The sequence below is a fragment of the Callionymus lyra genome, chromosome 13, assembly GCF_982586985.1.
Source record: "Callionymus lyra chromosome 13, fCalLyr1.hap1.1, whole genome shotgun sequence".
Taxonomy (NCBI): Eukaryota; Metazoa; Chordata; class Actinopteri; order Syngnathiformes; family Callionymidae; genus Callionymus; species Callionymus lyra.
In genome coordinates, this window is record NC_141830.1 from 10,622,886 (window position 1) to 10,648,113 (window position 25,228).

Consider the following 25,228-nt stretch of genomic DNA (forward strand, 5'->3'; position numbering starts at 1 on the left):
GTGCTATTCAAATAAAAAATACTTACTTACTTACAACCATTCACACACACACACACCCACTCATACCTACGAAAAAGTTCTCAATCAACCTCTGTATGTTTTTTTTGGCCTGTGGGAGGAAACCGGAGTGGTCGGAGTAAACCCACGCAACACGTGGAGAACAAACAAACTCCACACAGAAAGGTCAATTAATTTGCTGAACAAAATGTCAAGAAAGTATTGACTACAATTTTGAATCCAATATTTAATGTCAAAGAGAAAAAAAGTACCTTTCTATACCACTTTGAGTATAGTTATAATAATATTTATAGTAATACAAAAATGATATGGCATATCATCTCTATTTATATATTATATCTTATGGTACAATATACTGTATATTTTCTGTGTAATAAACAAACTAAAAGGCTAAGATTTGGCCACATAAGTATCCACAGTTATATACTTATACTATGAAAATCATCCTCATTAAATGTGTAGCTTATATTTCTATTAAGGAAATCTCACATAGTATAGTAACACATAGTTTATATTTCATCAAAACTACAAACATCTAATCAACAAATGCAGCAGTAATCCTGCTAAAATGTATTATGTATATATATATATGGTTTAATAAATGTGTTTACTCAAGGTACATCACATACTTTTACTAAGAGGTAACCTGCCAGAAATACAACCAAATAAGGTTTTTAAAAAAAAAAATTCAGTTCAGCCAGTGAAGACAACAACTCAGTTTCTTTCCATTTTATTACAAAATAAATGGGGTTATTGTTTAATTTAAGTCGGCCAGTGTAAATTACGCCAAACAGCTCTCTTGTGAATGGCAGATGAAACATAAATACAGAAAACATGGAGCTATAATAAAATGCGATATAGTAATCAGTTAAGAAAATAGGGAAACCTTGTTTTCGGTTCATGTGATACAAATATATTTCCAGGTTTAAAACCGTGTTCTACCCGATACAGATGTAATCCTTGTTTAAAATTGAATTTAAACTGATTTGAAGTTAGGAAGAGGTAGGTTTGCACCAAAGAAACAATTAAGAAGTGAATTTTTCATGCAATAAAAAAGCAGAATATCAGAGAAGAATCATACAGTGTTCAGAAGGATCATGAAGCAGGAAGACTCCATCACGGGGGGGCATGTTAGGTGTGCTGCCACAGTTCTGGCTAATATATAAATAGAAAACACTACAAACTTCAGCTGAAAATCAATATTGCAACCAAAAAAAAAAGAGGTTCTAGCGAATGTTGAAGCTGAAGCCGCTTAAAAATTCAGTCCAACCACCGATCGGCCTGAGATCTGGATGTCATCGAAGGGAAATATAGCCAAGATCTGCAAAAGATAACATTTCAGATTTACTATTGTAGTACGTGATGAAAAAACAAAAAAACATTTTGTATTTACACTAAGCCCCTTCATTTTAACCCTTGTAGCCGAGCTTACGTCGTCGTTGCCCTCGGCTAGATCCAGCGCCGTCTCGTCCTCCATGTTCCGCAGCATCATGTCGGCGCCCGACTGACACAGCAGCGTGGCGATGACGGCGTCCTGCCTCCCCACCGCCAGGTGCAGCGCCGTGCATCCGTTGAACATGGCCGCGTCTACGTTAGCTCCTTTGCTGAGCAGCATCCTCGCGGTGGCCACGTCGTGCAACTCCACTGCCAGATGGAGAGCAGTTTTACCGCTGGTTCCCTCCTGAAGAAGAGATGATGGAGTCAGAGACATGATGTCAAGTTCCACACGGGAAACAAGAATGTTTGGTCTATTATCAGTGCATGTTTTTACTTTTCAGAACTTGAGCATTCTAATTTATTTTATAATAAATTAATGTTTACATTGAAAGCTTGAATGCATTTGTAAGTGTCACTTACAGTACTTGATAAAACTTTATGCCAATCACGCTAGAAATATTATTTTAATATTGAATTTATAAGGCTTCAAATGAAAAAGTAATGAATTTAAAAATTGCATTTTCGAATTATTTGAATAAGAATATCAAACTCTATGTGTAAAATACAATTCATTTTGAAAATAATCACATTTAAGAAATTAAAATGATTCCAAAGGTATTTGATTGAATTCAATTGATTTATAAAAAAAACAATTGAACTGTTCAATAAACAAATTATTGATTTAATTATAAATTTAAATACTTTGTTGAGGTTTAGAAAAACATTTTGATGAAAAAAAGTAAAATCCAACATTGAATATTTTGATGACACTGATTTACTTCTATAGGAATAGACCATAACTGATCTAAAAAAGCAAATGACAAATGGCTTTTAATCTTCTACTCAAATCATTTCATGTTTGTGTGCACAGAGATTCAGCTAAGAAAAAAAAAAACATTCAACATACACGCATACCTGCCAAGAATCAAATTTCACATCCGTTTTTAAAACAAAGCATGTCGACAGCAATTACTTTTGAAACATACATCTATAACCGTGTTGGCACACGATAAAAGAAAAGGAACCCGAGACACCAGTGATGCTATCTTAGCCAATTTCCTCAGTAGTTAACCTTGTTAGCAAGCTAACCAAACTACTTAAACATGATTATTAATGATCTTTAAAAAGACATTTTGTTCCCAAATCCTTTATAAAAGTTGAGTTATTTTAGTGATTCACCCAGACGAAGTTATAATCAACACCCAATCTGGACTGACCCAATTTGTGCTGGTGATGTAACCTACAGGAATGGTTTGGTGGGGGGGGGGTTGTCTGGGGGGTCGCTGTCAGACTTCAGCAGGTGCAGCAGATTCACCAAACTTAATAATTGCAAAGACCAGCGGCGCTCGTTCAAGGGACGAAGTCAGCAAAAGTGACTTAAAAACGGAGAGATTTTCCGTTGGTTAAACTGACCTTGATGTTCAGATCCGCACATTTTCTCACCAGGAGGTTAATGATGTCATGTTGTCCGTTCAGAGCTGCCAGGTGGAGACACGCGTAACCTGCAACAGGAGGATCGGCTGCAGGTTAGAGACGCGGTAATGAATCTAATAACTATATCTTAGAGGCTCGAACGACTTTGAAGGTCAGTTGAATATTTTGTCGTCTGTGGTTTCGTGTCCCTTTGTTCTGGCGTAGTTGACGATGAACCAAGCCGGCATTTTACCCATCAACCACCACAGGAAGGGACATATCATATACTGTATTTTCTTTGACTACAAGCAGCATTAAGGGTTCGTAGAAGGAGCCTCAGGGTCAGGGTCCGTAGCTTACGAAAGTCATGCTGAAACATTTTAGTGCCGTGTACTAGTTGGTGCCAGAAACAAAAGATAAACTTCAACTTCTACGTCGCGATATTTGTTTTTACGACGCTATATGAATTTGTTAACAACACTGTATCAATACTTTTCTTCCAAATCATTATTTTATTTGATTATAGCTCTAATGGTTTGTTCAAATATTCACTGCACAGTCATTACGTTCCTCCGCAGATAAAGGAACCAAGAAATCCTGCGAGTTGCAAACAATGGCTGAGGACGGGAGGATACAGTGGACTCCTGCAGCTTTTAAAGCTGACGTTTGGACACATTTTAGTTTCAAAACAAATGAAAGCAGTTACGACTTCATCGAGAGTCATGTGGTCTGTAAATTCTGCAACACCAGAGTCAAGTACTGGACAATACTACGAATTTATATTCTTGTTACTACAGTATCACAGTATATGGTGACATTGACTCTGTATCATGATGAGTATTGTATCGCTACATTCTTGCCAATACACACCTCTACTATGTACCACGTAAAATCTTAGGGTTAATACATATGGCACACTGGATTATGAATAAATAAATAAATAAAAACTCTTATTCTTCTTTCTAAAGATGACTTGGTTAAAAATCATTCCACAGACCCGAGTATTAAGTATGTATTTGGCCAAGGGATTAAGGCATACCCCCCTTTTTTACCGTGTACTCTTTCTGCAAACCGAAACTTTATGAGCAAAAATAATCTCTACAAAATTAAACATATCACAAGAGTATGATGTCAACAGTCTACAGACGGCTCAGGGGTGTTGGGCAGATATAACGCAGAGAACCCACCTCTCCAGTTTTGTGTTTCCAGCACCGGTGCCAGCTGGCCGGGCGACAGCAGGCTGGTCATCTCAGCGGCACACACGGTCTGACCGTGCTGACAGGCCACGTGAAGAGCCGTGTTGCCATCCTGGTCCTGCAGATGGAGGCTGACCCCCTTCTCCACAAGACCCCTCACTACATTCGGGAGGTTCAGGTACGTGGCCAAGTGCAGGGGACTCTTGTAGGGACAAAAAAACAAAACATAATGTATATTGTAGTTGCAGATAACAGGAGGAATCAACATGTACTAGTTTCAAGAACATTTGTATAGTGTTATATCGCTGCATTATTTTACATGGATTTTCAAGAGTCAACTGATACACATTCAAGTTCATTTTAACTTTCCACCTCAAAAACAATGGGTCCTCTTTTCTAAACCAATAACTTCAAATCAAAATATCAATTACAAAATTGTAAATTATTGCTTGCCAAGGAGCTTGATCGCAACAAATGTAAAATATGTGCTTTTTAGGGTTCAAATATATGAAAACCTAAAGCCAAACTATACTGTTTTTCCGCTTCATTCGTGCATTTTAAGTTTTAATTTCCCATCTTGTCCTTCATAAGTCACCATTTCAACAAGTTTTCCTCGATGTTCACTCAAATGTCAAGTGGGAGGAAATTGGGTAATCATCATGAGTGTGAAACGTTGAGTCATCAGTTTGACAGAAACGTATGAGGAAGTTGTTTTATTCATATGAAATTCAAATGGAAGATCTTAACCACTTATTTTTTAATAAATTCTCTGGATTCCCTGCATGCCTGTGAAATACTTCGACATAGGAGTTAGAAAAATCCGGAAATTTCCCCCACTTCGTGGTCCCCGAAGAATGGAACCACCGACAGTGACCAGACTGACCGTAAAGAGGAAATGTGCTTCTCTGGAAATACATTTATACACGATCCAACCGCGAATGACAACACAAGTTTGTCGAGGACTCTCACCTGGTACAAGTTGTTTTGTATGTCCAGAACGTCATTCGGGAACATCTGTATCAACTGCTGAGCGATTAACTCGTCTTCATGGATGATGGCCAAGTGCAGGATTCTGAAGAGATGGAAAAATGAATAAATCAAAAGGCACAGATGAGACAGATTTGTCAAGTGTATCTAAAGGAGGATTTTTTGTAAAGATGCTGCAATTGTGACTCATTTTTGCACATCAACAGAGATTACATGGAAGAAAGGATTCAGTTGAACAAAGTTCTCGTCAGTCCCTTCTGCAGATTTCGTAACTATGTTAGCAAATACTTGGGAAGTTTCATTTCTGAGTGGAGAAGGATCCATTTTAAAAATCTGAAGGCTCCGATAACTTGTGATTCCCGGTATAATTTCCAAAGTGCAAATGCAGCAACAGAACACTAGCATGTACAAATTATTTTTGGTTGATCTTGATCTGGTTACCGGAGGTAATAGTAGACCACACGTCAACTTCCTGTGTCCTGGTCTAAGCCAGACACACTATTTCTTATCACATTCTTTACCGTCCACTTGCTCAGACAACATCAAAAAAACTTGACTGAAGTGATAGAACAAAATGATAAGTAGGGTAAAGTTGTGGATCTTTTTTCGATCCAATATGCTCTGGACGGACTCAGCAGTATTTCGAGTGGAATCGAGAGGTAATTGCACATCCATAAGAAAACCAAGATGCCCGGAAGTTGCAAAAGTCCTGTGTCTTATTTCCAAAACGTTTAAACTTTTGGCAAACAGATACCAGAGCGATACGATTTTTAACGGCCATTTTACATCGTCATGTGCGTGAGCAAACCACAACAGTGATGTCATCTGGCTGCATTCACGATAGTCATCACTTTAAGACTAAATAATTTGTATGATTGAATTGATTAGAAATATTAACACTAAATCTTGAACACACTTTTCATTACGTTTGTCTTGTTCTTCTTCGATTTATATACAACACACACTCATTTTCTTCATCTTTTATATAGAGCCTGTTGTAGAAAAAGATAGGATTGGGTAGAAAATGGTGTGTTTCTGTGTATAATTGTACAGCACCTTTAAACACTGAAATGTTTATCTTTTAGTTCCGCTGGTATCTATAATCCACAGTTGAAAATGAAACCATGTGTGAATAATGACCAAATGGAAATTCAAGAAGGCCAGAGGAGGCAGCGAGGAAGTTTTACTTTGTCATGGTTGTTCTCAGGTGTTTGCGATCTTTCCCACGCAAGTTAAAGCGATGACACAGAAACACAGAAATAGTGAGTGTGTGTTTTCACATTGAGGTGTCAGAGCGGTCGGTTAAGATTTCGCATTTCCCCCCTGAGTAAAACAGAGAAGTGGTCGGCAGCCAGGGACTGGCCGAGTGCGACGCTTAGACAGACAGATGCGAGAAGCTCGGCGGGCAAAGTGGATAAACCAAGTTTTACGGGACGACAAAGTGTGTCCGACACAGAGGAACAAGTTCTTTTGGATGAGAAACAAGCTGAACAGCTTGGGCTTTGTCTAAATTGCACGGGGAAGTCCGGGGTTCTTTCACTTCCCTGCTCAGCTAGGAATCTGTGAACATGTGTTACAAAGTTAAGTTTAGCAAGAAAACCCCAGACCAGAACTAATGGGACATTTAGAACAAAACAAAAAAGCCACACAACAAATTCTGCATCAAGCTGAAGACACTAAGAAAAAGCTAATAAAAAAAATAAAAAAATGTTGTATATCATCTTTATCTTATTATCCTCATGACAGATTGTGGTAAAAAAAGAGAGATCCATTTAAGTCTTAAATATACAGTATATTTAGACCAGAAGCAAAAAACATATTATTACTACTCAAGTTTTGGATAGTCATTTGCACCCATCGGTTTCCACTATACTTCAAAAATATTAATATATAATTATATTTAAATAATTATACAACAATTAGCTGTAGTGAAACAAAGTAATTGGCTAACTCCAATGTAGCATCCATGATACAGCTATTGTTTTAGGAAGCATATTTGAATCCTTATATTTTTATGGAATGCAAAAAACAACTTATTTAGCTTTATTAAATTTAATAAATTGTACATTTATTCTGTCAAATCAAAGTCTGTGTAGCCTCCTTGATACATGCCTCTTGTTTAAACACGATTTTATACATCAGTGTGCTGAATAGCATCGTGGCTAATAGCATAGTCAAGGCTAGTATTCTAAAAAACTCATGTTTTTTTGATAAATTTACCCGAATCAATCGAATAAGTTGCACCGCAGTGCCTCCTGAATAACGCAACAACCTTTTGCAAAAGCCAAGAAAGCGTGGACACCTTCGCTCACAGTCACATTTCAAAGCCTTGGGGCCAAATCCGACCTGCCCCGGCATTTTATGTAATAATTTGAATACACATCAGATTTAAGCTAAATCAAGTTCAACAATTTTGCAACAACCAACAATGCATGTGAACTTCTAGGTTTTATCTAGTTGCCATGTCAGCTCTTCATCTGGGAACATTTCCTTAAAAAAAAAGAAGCAACAATCCATGCCAGATGATTTAAAGATAAGGTTGTGCTTCAGGAAGTAAACCAGGAAGAAAAACTCAAATATTCTTATCTTGTGATTTATCGGTACAATTTCTCATGTCGAGGAATCGATACAAAATTACAGACGAGCAGTATGGAGGATTTGTTTTTAAGTATGGCTTTTTTTTGGAGAAAGAAGAGACAATTCAGCTAAAGTAAGTAAGTAAGTAATTTTTATTTGTATAGCGCTTTTCCAGACCAGGGTCACAAAGCGCTTAAACAATCAAAACAATATTCAATAAAGTATATACTTTAAAGGTCAAGATAAAACTGATAACACAACAGGAGTTCCAGAAAATCAAGGAAAAGCCTGAACAAATAAAAACGTCTTAAGATGTTTGTGGCTACATTAAAATGAACAAACATTTTTGTCTGTAAATCTAAAAAGGAACAGATTACTCTGAAAATAATCCCAACCCTTACTCGACATGATGGAGAGTATAAAATGAGTGAATGAATGAGTAAATTGTGTGTAAACTATCACTTTAATTTATGTATTCTGTTGCCATTCAGTCATAATGTTGTGTTCAGGGTAAGTAAGTAAGAAGTATTTATAGAGCGCTTTTCTAGGGTAATACTAAGTATGTTGATAAAATAAAGTAGTTAAAAGAAGTAACCATGCACCTGATGAAGTAGTTAAAGTAGTAACCATGCACCTGATGAAGTAGTTAAAGTAGTAACCATGCACCTGATGAAGTAGTTAAAGTAGTAACCATGCACCTGATGAAGTAGTTAAAGAAGTAACCATGCACCTGATAAAGTAGTTAAAGTAGTAACCATGCACCTGATGAAGTAGTTAAAGTAGTAACCATGCACCTGATGAAGTAGTTAAAGTAGTAACCATGCACCTGATGAAGTAGTTAAAGTAGTAACCATGCACCTGATGAAGTAGTTAAAGAAGTAACCATGCACCTGATAAAGTAGTTAAAGTAGTAACCATGCACCTGATGAAGTAGTTAAAGTAGTAACCATGCACCTGATGAAGTAGTTAAAGTAGTAACCATGCACCTGATGAAGTAGTTAAAGTAGTAACCATGCACCTGATGAAGTACTTAAAGTAGTAACCATGCACCTGATGAAGTACTAAAAAGTAGTAACCATGCACCTGATGAAGTAGTTAAAGTAGTAACCATGCACCTGATGAAGTAGTTAAAGTAGTAACCATGCACCTGATGAAGTAGTTAAAGAAGTAACCATGCACCTGATAAAGTAGTTAAAGTAGTAACCATGCACCTGATGAAGTAGTTAAAGTAGTAACCATGCACCTGATGAAGTAGTTAAAGTAGTAACCATGCACCTGATGAAGTAGTTAAAGTAGTAACCATGCACCTGATGAAGTACTTAAAGTAGTAACCATGCACCTGATGAAGTACTAAAAAGTAGTAACCATGCACCTGATGAAGTAGTTAAAGTAGTAACCATGCACCTGATGAAGTAGTTAAAGTAGTAACCATGCACCTGATGAAGTAGTTAAAGTAGTAACCATGCAGCTGATGAAGTAGTTAAAGTAGTAACCATGCACCTGATGAAGAAGTTTAAAGTAGTAACAATGCACCTGATGAAGTAGTTTAAAGTAGTAACCATGCACCTGATGAAGTAGTTTAAAGTAGTAACAATGCACCTGATGAAGTAGTTTAAAGTAGTAACAATGCACCTGATGAAGTAGTTTAAAGTAGTAACCATGCACCTGATGAAGTAGTTTAAAGTAGTAACAATGCACCTGATGAAGTAGTTTAAAGTAGTAACAATGCACCTGATGAAGTAGTTTAAAGTAGTAACCATGCACCTGATGAAGTAGTTTAAAGTAGTAACAATGCACCTGATGAAGTAGTTTAAAGTAGTAACCATGCACCTGATGAAGTAGTTAAAGTAGTAACCATGCACCTGATGAAGTAGTTAAAGTAGTAACCATGCACCTGATGAAGTAGTTAAAGTAGTAACCATGCACCTGATGAAGTAGTTAAAGTAGTAACCATGCACCTGATGAAGTAGTTAAAGTAGTAATCATGCACCTGATGAAGTAGTTAAAGTAGTAACCATGCACCTGATGAAGTAGTTAAAGTAGTAACCATGCACCTGATGAAGTAGTTAAAGTAGTAATCATGCACCTGATGAAGTAGTTAAAGTAGTAACCATGCACCTGATGAAGTAGTTAAAGTAGTAATCATGCACCTGATGAAGTAGTTAAAGTAGTAACCATGCACCTGATGAAGTAGTTAAAGTAGTAATCATGCACCTGATGAAGTAGTTAAAGTAGTAACCATGCACCTGATGAAGTAGTTAAAGTAGTAACCATGCACCTGATGAAGTAGTTAAAGTAGTAATCATGCACCTGATGAAGTAGTTAAAGTAGTAACCATGCACCTGATGAAGTAGTTAAAGTAGTAACCATGCACCTGATGAAGTAGTTAAAGTAGTAACCATGCACCTGATGAAGTAGTTAAAGTAGTAACCATGCACCTGATGAAGTAGTTAAAGTAGTAACCATGCACCTGATGAAGTAGTTAAAGTAGTAACAATGCACCTGATGAAGTAGTTAAAGTAGTAACCATGCACCTGATGAAGTAGTTAAAGTAGTAACCATGCACCTGATGAAGTAGTTAAAGTAGTAACAATGCACCTGATGAAGTAGTTAAAGTAGTAACCATGCACCTGATGAAGTAGTTAAAGTAGTAACAATGCACCTGATGAAGTAGGTAAAGTAGTAACCATGCACCTGATAAAGTAGTTAAAGTAGTAACAATGCACCTGATGAAGTAGGTAAAGTAGTAACCATGCACCTGATGAAGTAGTTAAAGTAGTAACAATGCACCTGATGAAGTAGTTAAAGTAGTAACCATGCACCTGATGAAGTAGTTAAAGTAGTAACAATGCACCTGATGAAGTAGTTAAAGTAGTAACCATGCACCTGATGAAGTAGTTAAAGTAGTAACCATGCACCTGATGAAGTAGTTAAAGTAGTAACAATGCACCTGATGAAGTAGTTAAAGTAGTAACCATGCACCTGATGAAGTAGTTAAAGTAGTAACAATGCACCTGATGAAGTAGGTAAAGTAGTAACCATGCACCTGATGAAGTAGTTAAAGTAGTAACAATGCACCTGATGAAGTAGTTAAAGTAGTAACAATGCACCTGATGAAGTAGGTAAAGTAGTAACCATGCACCTGATGAAGTAGTTAAAGTAGTAACAATGCACCTGATGAAGTAGTTAAAGTAGTAACCATGCACCTGACCCTAAACTTGTTGTTTTATTTTAATTCTAGGATTGGAAACGTACGTGTCTCCTTCCTCGGTGATGCTGGTGATCAGGTTCTCCTCCTGCTCCTCCTCGCTGGGGGAGATCTCGCAGTCCTCCACCATCTCCGACAGACTGTCCACCGTGAGCGACGAGGAGCCGTAGGCCGAATCCAGACGCTCCTCCGCGGCGGAGAACTTGTCCCGCGGCCCGCCGGAATCCTCGACGCCGCCGCGGTGCTCGGGCTCCTGGTCCTCGGACTTCAGCAGCGAGCGATACGAGTCGATGCCCGAGTCGACGCGGTTCTCCTCCTGCGGGTCTTCTTTCGTGAAAGCGCGGCTCGCCATGGTGGCTCCCTCTCCTCTCCTCTCCTCTCCTCTCCCCCCGAGGGTCTCTACCGACGAGGCGCGGCGGGTGTTGCCACTATGGAAGCGGGAAGTCGTGGACGAACCGCCGCCGCTCCGTCGCTCATAACACTTCGGAACTCACGAACTTTCAGGCACTTTTTGTGAGCGTCATCTCTGTCGGCGGGGGAGAGAGGGTGAGGAGGGTGAGGAGGGGGTGGGGGGGGCGAGAAGGAGGAAGACATGTGAAAGATGAAGCTGTTTTTGTCACGCGGGGGAATCCCCGGTGCGCGCGCACAAAAGAATAGCAACAGGCGCAACCCCGACATGGCGGAAGAAGCTTCACAATAAAACGGAAAGTGGAAAAAAACAACATTAAAAACACAAATAAAATAACACAAGAGTTAGTTGTTTGATGATCTGTTATTATTAAAAAAAAAAGAATGTTCAGTTAATCTTTGTATAGAAAAATATATATACACATTAAGGTAAGGTAAGTATGTAAGTAAGTGAGTAATATTTGTATAGTGCTTTTCCAGACCAGGGTCACAAAGCGCTTAAACAATCAAAACAATATTCAATAAAGTATATACTTTAAAGGTCAAGATAAAACTGATAATACAACAGGAGTTCCAGAAAAATCTGGGAAAAGCCTGAACAAATAAAAAGGTCTTAAGATGTTTCTTAAAGGAGTCAGTAGATCCATCAATCGCAAAGAGAGAGGAAGATCGTTCCAAAGCTTAGGAGCAACAGTCTGGAAGGATTTCTCTCCTCTGGTCCTGAAGCGTGTTCAGGAACCATCAGTAGATTCTGATCCACAGACCTCAGAGCCCGAGCTGGGGTGTAAGGCTGGATCAGATCAGTGATGTAAGGAGGAGCCTGACCATGAATAGATCTGAAAGTAAGAACCAGAATTTTAAAGTTGATCCTGAAAGAAACTGGAAGTCAGTGAAGAGTTTTAAGGATCTGAGAAATGTGAGTTCTTCTACCTTAGCGGGTCAGAATTCTCGCTGCAGAGTTCTGAATCAACTGCAGGCGAGACAGATACTTCTTGTTTAGACATGAAAATAAACTATTGATCCCTCAGGAGGTCTCCTTCGGGAAATTGTTTTTTCCCAATTATACACAGCAAATACAGCAATTTTTCATAAAAAAATAAATCAAAATAAAATAAGATCAAGAACAAAGAGAAATAAAGAGAAATAACAAGATGATACAATCTAAGTCTTAAGATAAAGATAAAGAACATAGATCAAAGAAAAAGACAAAAGGATACAGAGAAAAGACAAAAGGATAAAAGATTAACATAGAACAGAACATCATGATACTTTTACTCCACTACATTACATTACATACATTCTGGCCAATACACACCTCTACTATGTACCACGTAAAATCTTAGGGTTAATACACATGGCACACTGGATTATGAATTAATAAATAAATAAAAACTCTTATTCTTCTTTCTAAAGATGACTTGGTTAAAAATCATTCCACAGACCTGAGTATTATTCATGTATTTGGCCAAGGGATTAAGGCCTACCCCCTTTTTTACCGTGTACTCTTTCTGCAAACCAAATCTTTATGAGCAAAAATAATCTCTACAAAATTAAATATATCACAAGAGTATGATGTCCATTTTAATGTAGTGACACTCACTCACTTCTATCTTTTTTAGATTGTACTGTGTTTTTGTATTATATTGTGTTTTTGCTTTATTTGTATGCGATGTATTATGTAAACTGTCTGCATCTTTGTTGAGGACTACAGATGGAAAGTAGCATTGTGCTAAATCTGGTGCAGCCATCTTTTTAATGTAACTGCACATTGTCCTTTTCAATAAACTGAAAAAAAAACTTTGTCTTCGTCTTCATCTTCGTCCAAAAAAAACCTCTTAAAAACATCCAAATACCTCCATACTGCTCCTCTGTTACATCGATAAGAGGAATTTTTCAGAAAAATATAAATAAGTCTATATTTTAAGTTTGTTTGTAACGGAAGCTCTTAAACTACAACTGTATCCTCATTCAAACACATTACAAGTGTCACCTCGTAGATTACGCTAATAACAAGTTTAAAATAAAGACTTGTTTCATTTTTATTCATGCAGTATGGATGTTTTTAAGTTTGTCTTTTTGGACAAATATAAAGTAAACTGAGCTCCAGTCACTACATTAAATTGAACATACATTGTTGTCTATAACTCTCAAAAGGAACACATTACTTTGAAAATAATCCCAACCCTTATTTGACATGAGAGTGAGTAGAAAATGAGTGAATGTTCAATTTTGGTTGAACTGTCCCTTTAAAAAAGTTAATTTTATTTTGAAAACTTGTTCAACTTCTTGGTATTTCTCAGCATTTTCTTGCGCTAGAATGACCTTAAATGACTTTTAATTGAAGCATGTCTGCAGTGGAGAGTTTGCAGAAATGAACTTTAGTCAGACATGTACCACAAGATAGCATGTTCTAGATGAGAGATATGTAATACAAGGCTCTGTTAGTTCTAATGCTGAGAACAGATCTTTCACTGTATTGAAACTAAGCACATGAATGATTATTGTCATGCAAGACGTTTTAAAAATATTTATTCTTTACGTTCTTAATAGAAGTCTTGAGGCCACATGTCCGTTTCGAGTATCATGGTTGATCGGTAACAGTTTTTTTCATTTGATTCTTGCAGGGAAACTGAGTCAAGCACTGACTCTAATCTGACCTCGTCTTTTTTTGTCATCCATTTGTTCCTTTTATCAACGTGGAGCATTACAAAATAATTTTATGTGGCCTGATCTAAATAGAAAATAGCCTTGTGGGGAACGTTGATATTACTGAAGCCTTGAAGGTTGCCGTTTGAGAACAATCTCAACCTAAAGATCTCAACCTACAGTCCCTTGAAATGGAAACATTGATGAATTAATTGAAAAAACATCAGTTCCATTTTGTATTTTTTTTTCTAATGTTATCATCTTTACAGGAATTCCACTTAAATGTTGTTGACTTGATGCTTATAACTTTAAGGGCAACTTATGTGTTGATTTAAGTGTGTCTTAAATGCATCTTGGACTTCTATTGTATCATCAGTATGTGTCTGTTTGTACAAAACTCTCTTTTCATTGAAATATTTACATTAGAAAATGTGATTAAGCCCCGCCCACTGAAAACAAGTTTTTCCGAAGATTAAATCTTGTTCACCCTAATCCCAAACATCTCCACCTCCAAGGGACTTGTTGAATAAACAAAGCGGGGGTGTGACTACAGCCGGCTGGAGGAGGAGTGAAGCCATTGATAGGTCCTAATGGCTCTCGTAACCTCTCGTTCGCTGAGATTTCAGACGAGGGAGAACTTTATAAAGTATTAACTTCAAAACATGGTCATGATGAGGTACTCACTGCATTTTGGAGAAGAAGACTTCAACATTTGACAAATGTGAGTGAGTCAGGAGAGTTTGATATCAGTTAACCGAATTAACTAAGTTGCACAAGCTAGTTAACCAAACTAGCAAGAGACAAGGGGGCGTGTCATGAAACGATAATACGTGTATTTTCTCCCCTTTTCCTTTAATTTTTTTTGGTTTGTTTAAATGTGACTTATAAATGTATTATGTATGTATTATATATAGTTTAAAAAATCTAACCAACGGTGTAGTTCACTAGGAAACGAGACGTTCCTGAGTTGAGATGAAGTGTATACTTCACGGCGCTCACACGTGTCCATTCTTTGTCCTGCTCCTCCACTCCTCCGTCAGCCTCCCACCATCACCGACTCTCTTCTTTGTTGTCTCTTCCCACCCTTCTCTCTCCATCGCATCCTTGCGTCTCCATCGCTACATTTTTTTTTCTTTCTGCATCTGTTCTTTTTCCTTCGTCTGTGCCTCGATCGGCTTCAGCGGCGAGACGCGTCCACACCTGGAGGATGAAGACGGGACGCTGAAGGAGGATGAACCGGTGGAGGAGGATGGAGGACTCTTGGAAGAGAGGTTTCCAGTCCGTTCATGTCTCGACATATCTCGGATGCAAGGCAGCAGCCGGACTGGAGATCCATGCTTCACGTTCAGCCGCGCTTTAAACATGTCCCCAGCCTCGGCTCCGTCGGTCCTTGAAGGCACCATCGTCCCCGAACAGGAGCCGGACAGCCCCCGAGCAGAGGTGGGTACTATTGTTCCCTTATGTCTTAAATAACCCTGTTATTCACGGTCATATAATTTTAAATCTAAGCTAAACTTAAATACGATTATTTAAAAAACATACGGATTTATGTTATTCATCATCGTCACAATAAATGTTTTTTTAAATCACGCAGATATATTTGATTTAAAGCCATTTAAATTATTGATAAAACCCGGATCCCCCTGTGAGTTCTCAGTTTTCTTTGCTACGCCATCATTCACTGACCTGCAGGGAGTTGTCATGTATTCAACAATTCAAAGTTTGATGCTCCAAAAAAAATCTAAAAAGGAATTTTAGTGCTTCAAAAGTGTTCAGTGATGTGAGGTGAGGCACAGATTTGTATGAACCCAAAAGGGTAAATTATTTAAATGACTACTGGTTATTTCCTATCTCACCAGCATTCTTCACAAACACACGAAGTTTAAAAAATGTATGATTTAATTAATAATTTATCAACAAGTCGATATTGAATTGTTGTTGATATTTTGTGGGGCATTAGTCTACATCCTCTACATCTATGGCAGTCATCGATTGTGGATAAATTATTTGATTTATAGCTTCATAAACCTGTCATCTCTGACATTGAGATAAAAGGCATGGCTGAAATATAACGTTTTAATTATCATTAAAAGTTATGTATTCCAAATCTTTAACCTGCCATATTAAATGATCTGAGACCTTTCAATTGGCTGAAAATCTAAATTAGTTTCAAGCAATCAATAGATATAGAAAAAGATGAATTAACTTATAAATCATTTTAAAAGGATTAGCAAACATGGATTTAAACAGTATAGAGTATGACCGTGATAGTAAAGGATTACAAGGAAGACGCAGCTGATTCAATGCTCTTAATTTGAAAGCTGGACGTTTATTTCCTCCTATTAAATGGTGTAAAGTTTAGCGAGAACTCTCCAGGTTTAAGTTTGGATCAAGAGTGAAGAATCCCGAGCGATGGCGTTAGACAAGTGGTGCTGTAACGACAGATAGACCCGCCTTTAGTTGCTTCTGATTGGTTAATATTGCGTCAGGCCTTCCGTGATTGGCTAGATTTTACGCAAATCGGAACAATGTTTATTATGGTGCAAAGATAAATATTGAATGTTAAATGAGTGAATACAAGCGTGAGAAAAACAAATAATATTTTATTTGAAGCCAAAATGTAGTTTTAAAATATTCTATTGTATTTTCCTTAGTCTTATCCCTTTTTTTATATGGTTGAAATAAAAACTGTTTCTGGTCTTAATTTTATCTGTAGATAAAGTCCATGAATCTTTCCTTCACCGAACAAACCTCCATTACTTTGTTGTAAAAGTTCACCTTATTCCCTTTAAAAGTCTCTCGACCTCTATAGAGATGTGACGTAGATTGTTGAGGCTCAGTAATGTGTGCCTCCAACTTTGCATTTCACTGTTGTTGTATTTCCGATCAGCGAAACTAATTAAGACCCTTACAAACATTAAACTTTAATGGACATCAGCCAGACTGTGGAAAATCAAGGCAAATAAAAGTAACTGTGAGCATAATATTGGCGAAATTCAAAGATACAGCAATCGGCGCTTCAATTGCATGTATCTTATATATAATCTATAATCTTCTATAATCTTTTATTTAAATATAAGTGTGTTATATTATCTTAAATACAATAGCCCTGGTTTTCTTTCTTAAAATGCGACAACATTAAACCAAAGGGAAAAATCTTATTTTTAACTTTCCACATTTGACTCTTGAAAATGATCAACATTTTTAGATTCACAGTATATTCAAATGATTATGTTAGCTAATGTAAATGCATAATCACATACAATTAAACCAAAAAATACACACTGATCTGCAAACTCTATTACAAATATGAATTAAAAAGAAGCTTAATTGCCAACTAAATGAATACATTTTATTATTGAGTGGCAAGGTTATAACTTACGACAAATGCCTACTTTTTAATAGGTATTTTACTGTGTTTGCTAAAAGTTGAAGAAACAAATCATTCAGAATCAAGTAAAGAAAAGATTTAAATACTATGAATGTAGAGGCTTGTTTTCTTTTATCTTTAAATGATGGTCAATGTTTTTGTGAAAATTAAAAAGACTTAATAATGAACACACCACCATGACGTTGCCAAGCTACTACCACTACTACCAAGTTATTTAACAGTAAATAAACACAAATATATAGTTTCTAAAGTGACCTGTGTCTTTTCCAGGAATTAAAACCTTTGTTAAACATTGAGTTTTTGTGATAGAGCATCATCTTAAAATGTCTAGAACTTGCATAAACAGCATGTCCTGTTGTAAAAATATGGACTGCACCTTTATTTAAAATCCAGACATCACTTGACCAGCACGTTCAACTGTCCAGACTTTAGTCGTTACACAAGAGGGTTTTTTACATAACCTGGCAGCTCTCATCATGTCAAGTGTCCCTGAGAGTGAGATCCACTTAGTTAAAGGCGCCATGCTGAAATATGATGACTTGCAAGTCTGGGAAGATTTTATACCTCTTTTTTTTTTTAAAGATGATTTACTACTCCTCACTGGTCGTAAACTCACTGCAGGTGGGAGAGTTTTTATGAAACACACTTGAAGGAAGTCGTTTATATGGGCGTGATTTACTGAGAAGGAAGAGGTTTTTTTTTCAATCTTATGTTTTGAAACTAGTCCCAGAAAATGAGGAAAACACCCCCACCAATAAAAAGATAAAGTGTAGTTCATTAAAACATGATATAAAATCAACCATTGAAGACAACAACAAACATAGATTTGTGGTAAACACGTGATACATACCTTATACCTTGAATAAATTGAAAGGTTTGTCTCAGAAGTGAGTCAAATTCACAGTCAATAACAACATAAGCAACGACCATAAGGACATTAAAAACATTTACAGTAGCTAATCGAACATGTATCTAAAACAAAATTCAGACAAAGTACACACTTCTTTAAAGATGTGGAAAACTAGACGATTTTATAGTATTACAGTTGTCAAAGCGTTGGTGTATTTTCTGTACAAAGGACTGTGACATAAGTCAGAAATCTGTTCGAACTGTAACACAAATAGTGTGAAACAAGTTTATTAAAGTGGTAACAAGACTTATTCCTACGACAAAATTCCTACTTTCAGTCATTGGCAAAATGTTGCTGTAATTGTAACAGAATGGTTCAAATATTCATATTCTACATACATCAGGGATTGAGCTGTGAAAAAACATACCTGGTTAAAGAAGGTCCATGTGTTGTTTTAGCTAATAATCTGTCTGATAATTCCAAGACCTTTGAAAGTTATTCGACACAGATCTAAAGTTGTGTATTACCATACATATCATGATACAGAGTCAACTATACAGTATACAGTATTACGATGTATTTTGATACTATAGGAACACCCTGGTCTAGAAAGGCGCTATATAAATAGAGATTATTATTATTATTATTATTATTATCTATCTCTCTCCCTCTATCTATCTATCTATCTATCTATCTATCTATCTATCTATCTATCTATCTATCTATCTATCTATCTATCTATCTATCTATCTATCTATCTATCTATCTATCTATCTATCTATCTATCTATCTATCTATCTATCTATCTATCTATCTATCTATCTATCTATCTATCTATCTATCTATCTATCTATCTATCTATCTATCTATCTATCTATCTATCTATCTTCCATCTATCTCCCTCTCTCTCTCTATCTATCTAGCTATCTTTCTATCTTCTATCTATCTTCCATCTATCTCCCTCTCTCTCTTTTTCTCTCTCTCTCTCTCTCTCTCTCTCTCTATCTAGCTATCATCCACCCATCCATTTAAGTACAATCCACAAATATATATGGTCATAAACTAGACAAATAATTGGTTACATGTACAGACTTCATAAACCTTAGTATGAATATGGATGATGTCCACATATAACAACACTGAAATGAAACAATATGGAATGTACTTCAGTTTGCTGGCAGTGTGTGGTTTATAGTTAAATAATTGAGTTTCTATCTCCAACATTATCTGTAGATGTTTTAAACCTGAAACATCATTTCTCTGAGTGACACCATAAATGTCACAGTACATCGATCGGTGGTTGAACAGCAGAGAGAACCGGCTGCTGCTGGAGGAGTTGAAAAATCAACTGGGAATCTGGCTGTTAATCTCTATTCCTAGTGGGCCGCTGCCTCAGGTGGGTCACGTCTCTGGGGGGAAACCATGTGACCAAGGTGTGGATGACAATTATAGAGAAAGGTCATGCATAATACACACTCATCCGTCAGGGGAGCATCACCCAAGCGACGCGACGGGTTCATGACGTCGACGTGGAAACGCAGGTGGCTGGAAATTTAACAATCATTTCACAATCATTTCACAATCAAATGTCATATCCTTGAAGAGGGAAGTGGCTTCAGCTTTTCCTTGGAACTGGAATCACAAAGAAAAAAACATGGCAAGGACATGGACGTGTTTGAATATTTGATTGCAATTATTAGTAAAGTTTATAGTAAGTATTTAGTATTTATCAATAGTATTTTAATCAATGATCTGAACTACTGATGAGCAGGGGTAAGTATAAGATAATTGATAACGATACAGGGCCAACGATACGACATATTATACATTTGTAGTATTGTCGAGTACTTGACTCTGGTGTTGCAGAATTTACAGACCACATGACTCTTGACGAAGTCGTAACTGCTTTCATTTGTTTTCAAACCAAAATATGTCCAAAAATCAGCTTTAAAAGCTGCTGGAGTCGACTGTATCCTCTCGTCCTCAGTCATCACCAGGATATTTTGCTTTAGAGACAGACAAATATTCCCCAAATATATATTTAAAGAGAACAATCGATACAGTAAGTATCGCTAAGTTATTTTCTCAAAACCCCTAATCAAGGGCCGGGTCTAGGCAGGGGCAAGAGGGGGCCTGGCCCCCTCAAATAAATGTTGTGCCCCCTCAAACTTACATGTAAGTAAGTAAGTAACAGCACAATGCCCCCTCAAGATTTGTGGCTGCCCCCTCATACATGCCTGTCTAGACCCGGCCCTGAGTATGGAATATCAAAACATCAACAGGTGTAAAATGTTAACTAAGTGTTGTTGTTAGCAAACAACCTCAACGCATGTTTCACAACCGTATCAATAACAATTAGTACAAGGAGCCATTTTAAATGTGTTAGCACCCACCAGTATATTCACGTCCCCTCTACACCCCCGCACTTTTATGATACGATTTTCGGTAAAATCTTGGGATTTAAACAAAAAAGCAGCTTCAGAAAGGTTTGATGCGATTAGCAATTACATTTCATTGCTGACGTAACTGCTAGCAACCAACAAAAAGTATTACCGTAGTTATTATCATAAGATAAATAAAATAAAATCCTAACAAAAATAATGCAAACCAATCAACATAAAGAATTGTTCAGCAAATCATATCATACATGTAAGTAAGTAAGTACTGTAAGTAATTTTTATTTGTATAGCGCTTTTCCAGACCAGGGTCACAAAGCGCTTAAACAATCAAAACAATATTCAATAAAGTATATACTTTAAAGGTCAAGATAAAACTGATAACACAACAGGAGTTCCAGAAAATCAAGGAAAAGCCTGAACAAATAAAAACGTCTTAAGATGTTTCTTAAAGGAGTCAGTAGATCATCAAACACAGAGATCGTTCCAAAGCTTAGGAGCAACAGCCTGAAAAGATTTCTCTCCTCTGGTCCAGAACCGTGTTCAGGAACCATCAGTAGATTCTGATCCACAGACCTCAGAGCCCGAGCTCGGGTGTACGTCTGGATCAGATCAGTGATGTAAGGAGGAGTCTGACCATGAATAGATCTGAAAGTAAGAACCAGAATTTTAAAGTTGATCCTGAAAGAAACTGGAAGCCAGTGAAGAGTTTTAAGGATCGGAGAGATGTGAGTTCTTCTACTAGAGCAGGTCAGAATTCTCGCTGCAGAGTTCTGAATAAACTGCAATCAAAGTTTAATTTACCTCATATTAAAGTTTCTTCTTTTTTTTTAAACATCTTTTTTATTGATTTTTCAGATATTAAGACATACACACAAAAATTAAAATAAAAATAAATAAAAAGTAGAATACAAAAACAAAGATGGTTCCAACCCTCCACTCCAGTAGAAAACCTCCTCGTGGTCTTAAAGTTTATTTTCAGGTAAATGGAAAGGAACCTGATTAAAAGAGTCTTGATCATGACTCGTGGTTCAGACATTTGTGCAATTGGCTCACAGCTCATGCATAAACGATGCAGAAGCACTTACAGAGCAGAATATTCTCCTAAATATTTCATACAAGATTTTTTTTTAAGCTATTTATAACCTTACAAGGCCAGACATTTAAAAGCCACTGTGTGAAAAAAGGTTTTTAATTCAGTGTTAACTCGTTGTCTCTTCTCTTGTCTCGGCGTAGCAACGGCCTCAGCAACAGTCGCTCGTCAAGTCCCTGTGTCAAGACACACACTGGAAATGTCTGCTGCTGTCGCTGCTGATGTACGGGTGCGTCGGGACCGTGGTCTGGTGCCAGCTGGCCACGGTCACGCGGCTCTCCTTCGACGGCGCCTACAAAGGGAAGTCCCTGCTCTACCACGACAGCCCCTGTTCCAACAACTACATCTACATCCCGCTGGCCTTCCTGGTCATGCTCTACGTGGTCCACCTGGTGGAGTGCTGGCACTGCCACGCCCGCAACGGGCTCCAGTACAAGGTGGAGGCGGGCGGCGTGACGGACCGCATCCAGAGGATGACGCAGGCGACGCCGTGCATCTGGTGGAAGGCCATCAGCTACCACTACATCCGCAGGACGAGGCAGGTGACGCGCTACAGGAACGGGGACGCCTACACCAGCACGCAGGTCTACCACGAGAGGGTCAACACGCACGTGGCTGAGGCGGATTTCGACTACGGGAACTGCGGGGTGAAGGACATCTCAAAAGTCCTGTTGGGCCTGGAGAGCTTCCCCGTAACCCGGCTCAGGTTCACCAAGTGTTTCAGCTTCGCCAACGTGGAGTCGGAGAACTCGTACCTGACGCAGCGGGCCAGGTTCTTCACGGAGAACGAGGGGCAGGACGACTACATGGAGGCCCGGGAGGGGATGCATCTGAAGAACGTGGACTTCAAGGAGTACATGATCGCACTGACGCGACCCCACAACCTTCCCTGGTACGCCCGGGACTCCGCCTTCTGGGCGGCGGCGGCGCTCACGCTATCCTGGCCGTTGCGCGTTCTGAGGGAGAGCCGCACGGCGTGCGTCCACTTCCACGTGGAGAAGCTGTTCGGCTTCGACTTCGTGCCGACGACGCCCTCCGAGGAGCGGCCGTTCTGCCGACGCATCCCCCGGGTCAACACCGTCGACAGCACCGAGCTGGAGTGGCACATCCGGTCCAACCAGCAGCTGGTTCCCAGCTACTCGGAGGCGGTCCTGATGGACCTGAGCCGGCTGTCCGGGAGCGGCAACAACTTCAACGGCGGCTACCGGCAGAACTGCGAGCGCTGCCAGCGGGCCATCAGCAGCTCCTCCATCTTCTCCCGCAGCGCCCTCAGCATCTGCAACACGCCTCGCATCCCCTTCAGCGCCAGCCGCTTCTCGCTGAGTCGGCTGTACGGGTCGGGGCGCAGCTTCCCGTGGCGGAGCAGCGGCAGCCTGAGCGAGACCCACCGTCCCACCGAGAGCACCGGGTGTCTGTCGGGCCAGCAGGACGGCCAGGAGAACCCGCCGGACTACCAGGACGCGCTCTATTTCCCCGTGCTCATCGTGCACAACAACGAGGGCTGCCTGAACCACGACCACCGCTCGCTGCACAGACACGGCTCCTGCGTGGAAACTTCTTTATGAGACGTTTTTAAGCATCAAATCTTTCACTTATTTCCACTCAGGCAGACTTTTCACTCTCAGGTATTTGGAACTATCTGGGTTTTTTTGGGAATCAGATTCTTCACCTTATATCTTTTCCTTTTTTAAATTTAAATGAGACGCTGAAAGAAACATCTGAGGCGGAGGCAAAAATCTGACAAGAAAGGAGACGATGATGAGATAGAACAGGATCACAGGGAGTGTATTAGTGACACGAAGGTAGTGAATGGTTAAATTGAACATTTAAAATGTTGAAATGTTATATATATATTTTTAATTTTAATGTTCTCTGTTTAAACATTTGATTAATTTTTAGAAAACTTGAATTAACAATTTCTCTATTGAAAGGTTGAATTAATTTTAATCAAATTATTGAATTTAACACATTCATTTAACACATATTATCTCTTTATTTGTCTTTCTTATTTTATTTTTATGAAAAATTGCTGTATTTGCTGTGGATTATTGGAAAAAAAAAACGATTTCCCGAATGAGACCTCCTGAGGGATCAATAAAGATGTACCTAACCTAACCTAACTTAGAGTTTCATTTCTAATTCATATAATTTAAAAACTTTTTCCTTAATTTTTTTTTTTTAAATTCATAGCTTTTTATATTCTATATAAATGAGGGGCCACTAGTAAAACCAATAGGCTATGAATCAAAACCAAATTGAATTTATAAAACATATTTTTTAATTATTGGAATCAAAATACCAACTTAATTAAAAAAAAAGTTTCATTCATTTTGAAAATACTGAAATATTTAATTCAGATGTAGAAAGATATATACATTCAACCTTTTAAAAATCATATTATGTTATGTTTATTATTTAATAAAAACACACTTAATTGGAGTTTCAACATTTGAAATGTTAAATTCAACCATTCAATATTCTGACAGTACTGGTATAATAACATTTATTTTCTTTTTAAAAACCTTTCATCTTCTTTTCATAAAACTGGAAAAGCTTATAAATTTGTCAAAATGGATTGAAAATAAAAGCGTTTAATTGTGATAGCAATACCTGTGTCAGTCATTTTATATGAAACTTTTAAAAGTCTCTCAGCGCTAATCACTTTTTTTAACCAAGTTTCATGTCTTATATCAAATTCACGATTTATGCCAACACTGTGGTTCTACAAACCGCCCGATGAAGCTTGTTCTGGCAATTATAAATACAGTTTTTTACATCAGATGAAACATGAAACCCTTGCAGGAGCCAAGGTCTCAAGTGGGCAAGCTATAGCAGAATTTAATCATATTTTCTTTCCATTTTAATGGTTAGAAAGCGTCAGTTAACCTTAACCTATACCTACAGTTACACATAATTGATAGATTCAACTGTAATGTAGCGTAAATAAGTGTGATCTCGAACTAAAATAGATTTTGGAAGTACTTATTTAACCCCATGTAACACGTTCTATCATTAGATATGTATTGTCTTACATCTGCCACGTATTGAATAAATAAAACATCTATAATTTTTTAACATCATATTTACAAAAAAAAGCAAACTTAAAAAATTCTAGTCCTATTGAGAATTACACCTGGGTCACAAGTAAAATATTAAATACTAAAAAGGTTAAAAATATTTATTTGATGCTCATGTGTTTTTGGCATAATTTAAAAATATCTTAAAATTCATGAACTTTTTAACTAAATGTCGGACCTTGTCATGGACAATAATTGTCCCGGAAAAACCACATAAAAGTCTGATCAAACACACTTTTTATTTCTCGTGTTCACATTTCATTCTGTTTTCTCTCCCTCTGTTATGGCGAATACAGCCAATTTAATTTCATCTTTTTTCTCCATCATCTAATTCAGATCTTAAATCGCTGGTTTCCGCCGTCACCGCGGCTACTGATGCTTATCGGGGAGACAGCCAGATAGCTGGCCACTGGGAACAGGCCTGGACTCACTGCTGATACTGTCAGATCCAATTACGTGGCAGGAACACTTCTGAACTTTGCTGAAATATATATATAAAAAACATTTTCCCTTCCTTTTATCAAACTTAAC

The 25,228-nt window shown here is 37.9% G+C and overlaps 2 protein-coding genes across 2 annotated transcripts; one reads left to right on the forward strand and one right to left on the reverse strand.

Annotated features, from left to right (window-relative positions):
- Positions 1 to 732: 732 nt before the first annotated feature.
- On the reverse strand, positions 733 to 11,426 carry nfkbie (nuclear factor of kappa light polypeptide gene enhancer in B-cells inhibitor, epsilon). The gene is made up of 6 exons (XM_087806190.1): positions 10,884 to 11,426; positions 5,034 to 5,136; positions 4,056 to 4,266; positions 2,869 to 2,957; positions 1,451 to 1,699; positions 733 to 1,339 (listed from the first exon to the last, which is right to left on the reverse strand). The coding sequence occupies exons 1-6, from the start codon at positions 11,186 to 11,188 to the stop codon at positions 1,271 to 1,273; spliced, it is 1,026 nt and encodes a 341-aa protein (XP_087662316.1). The 5' UTR covers positions 11,189 to 11,426; the 3' UTR covers positions 733 to 1,270.
- A 3,499-nt stretch (positions 11,427 to 14,925) lies between these two features.
- tmem151ba (transmembrane protein 151Ba) lies at positions 14,926 to 23,384 on the forward strand. Its single transcript, XM_087805576.1, has 2 exons — positions 14,926 to 15,330; positions 21,764 to 23,384. Exons 1-2 carry the CDS (start codon positions 15,196 to 15,198, stop codon positions 23,183 to 23,185), a joined length of 1,557 nt encoding a protein of 518 aa, XP_087661702.1. The 5' UTR covers positions 14,926 to 15,195; the 3' UTR covers positions 23,186 to 23,384.
- The last annotated feature ends 1,844 nt before the right edge of the window (positions 23,385 to 25,228 follow it).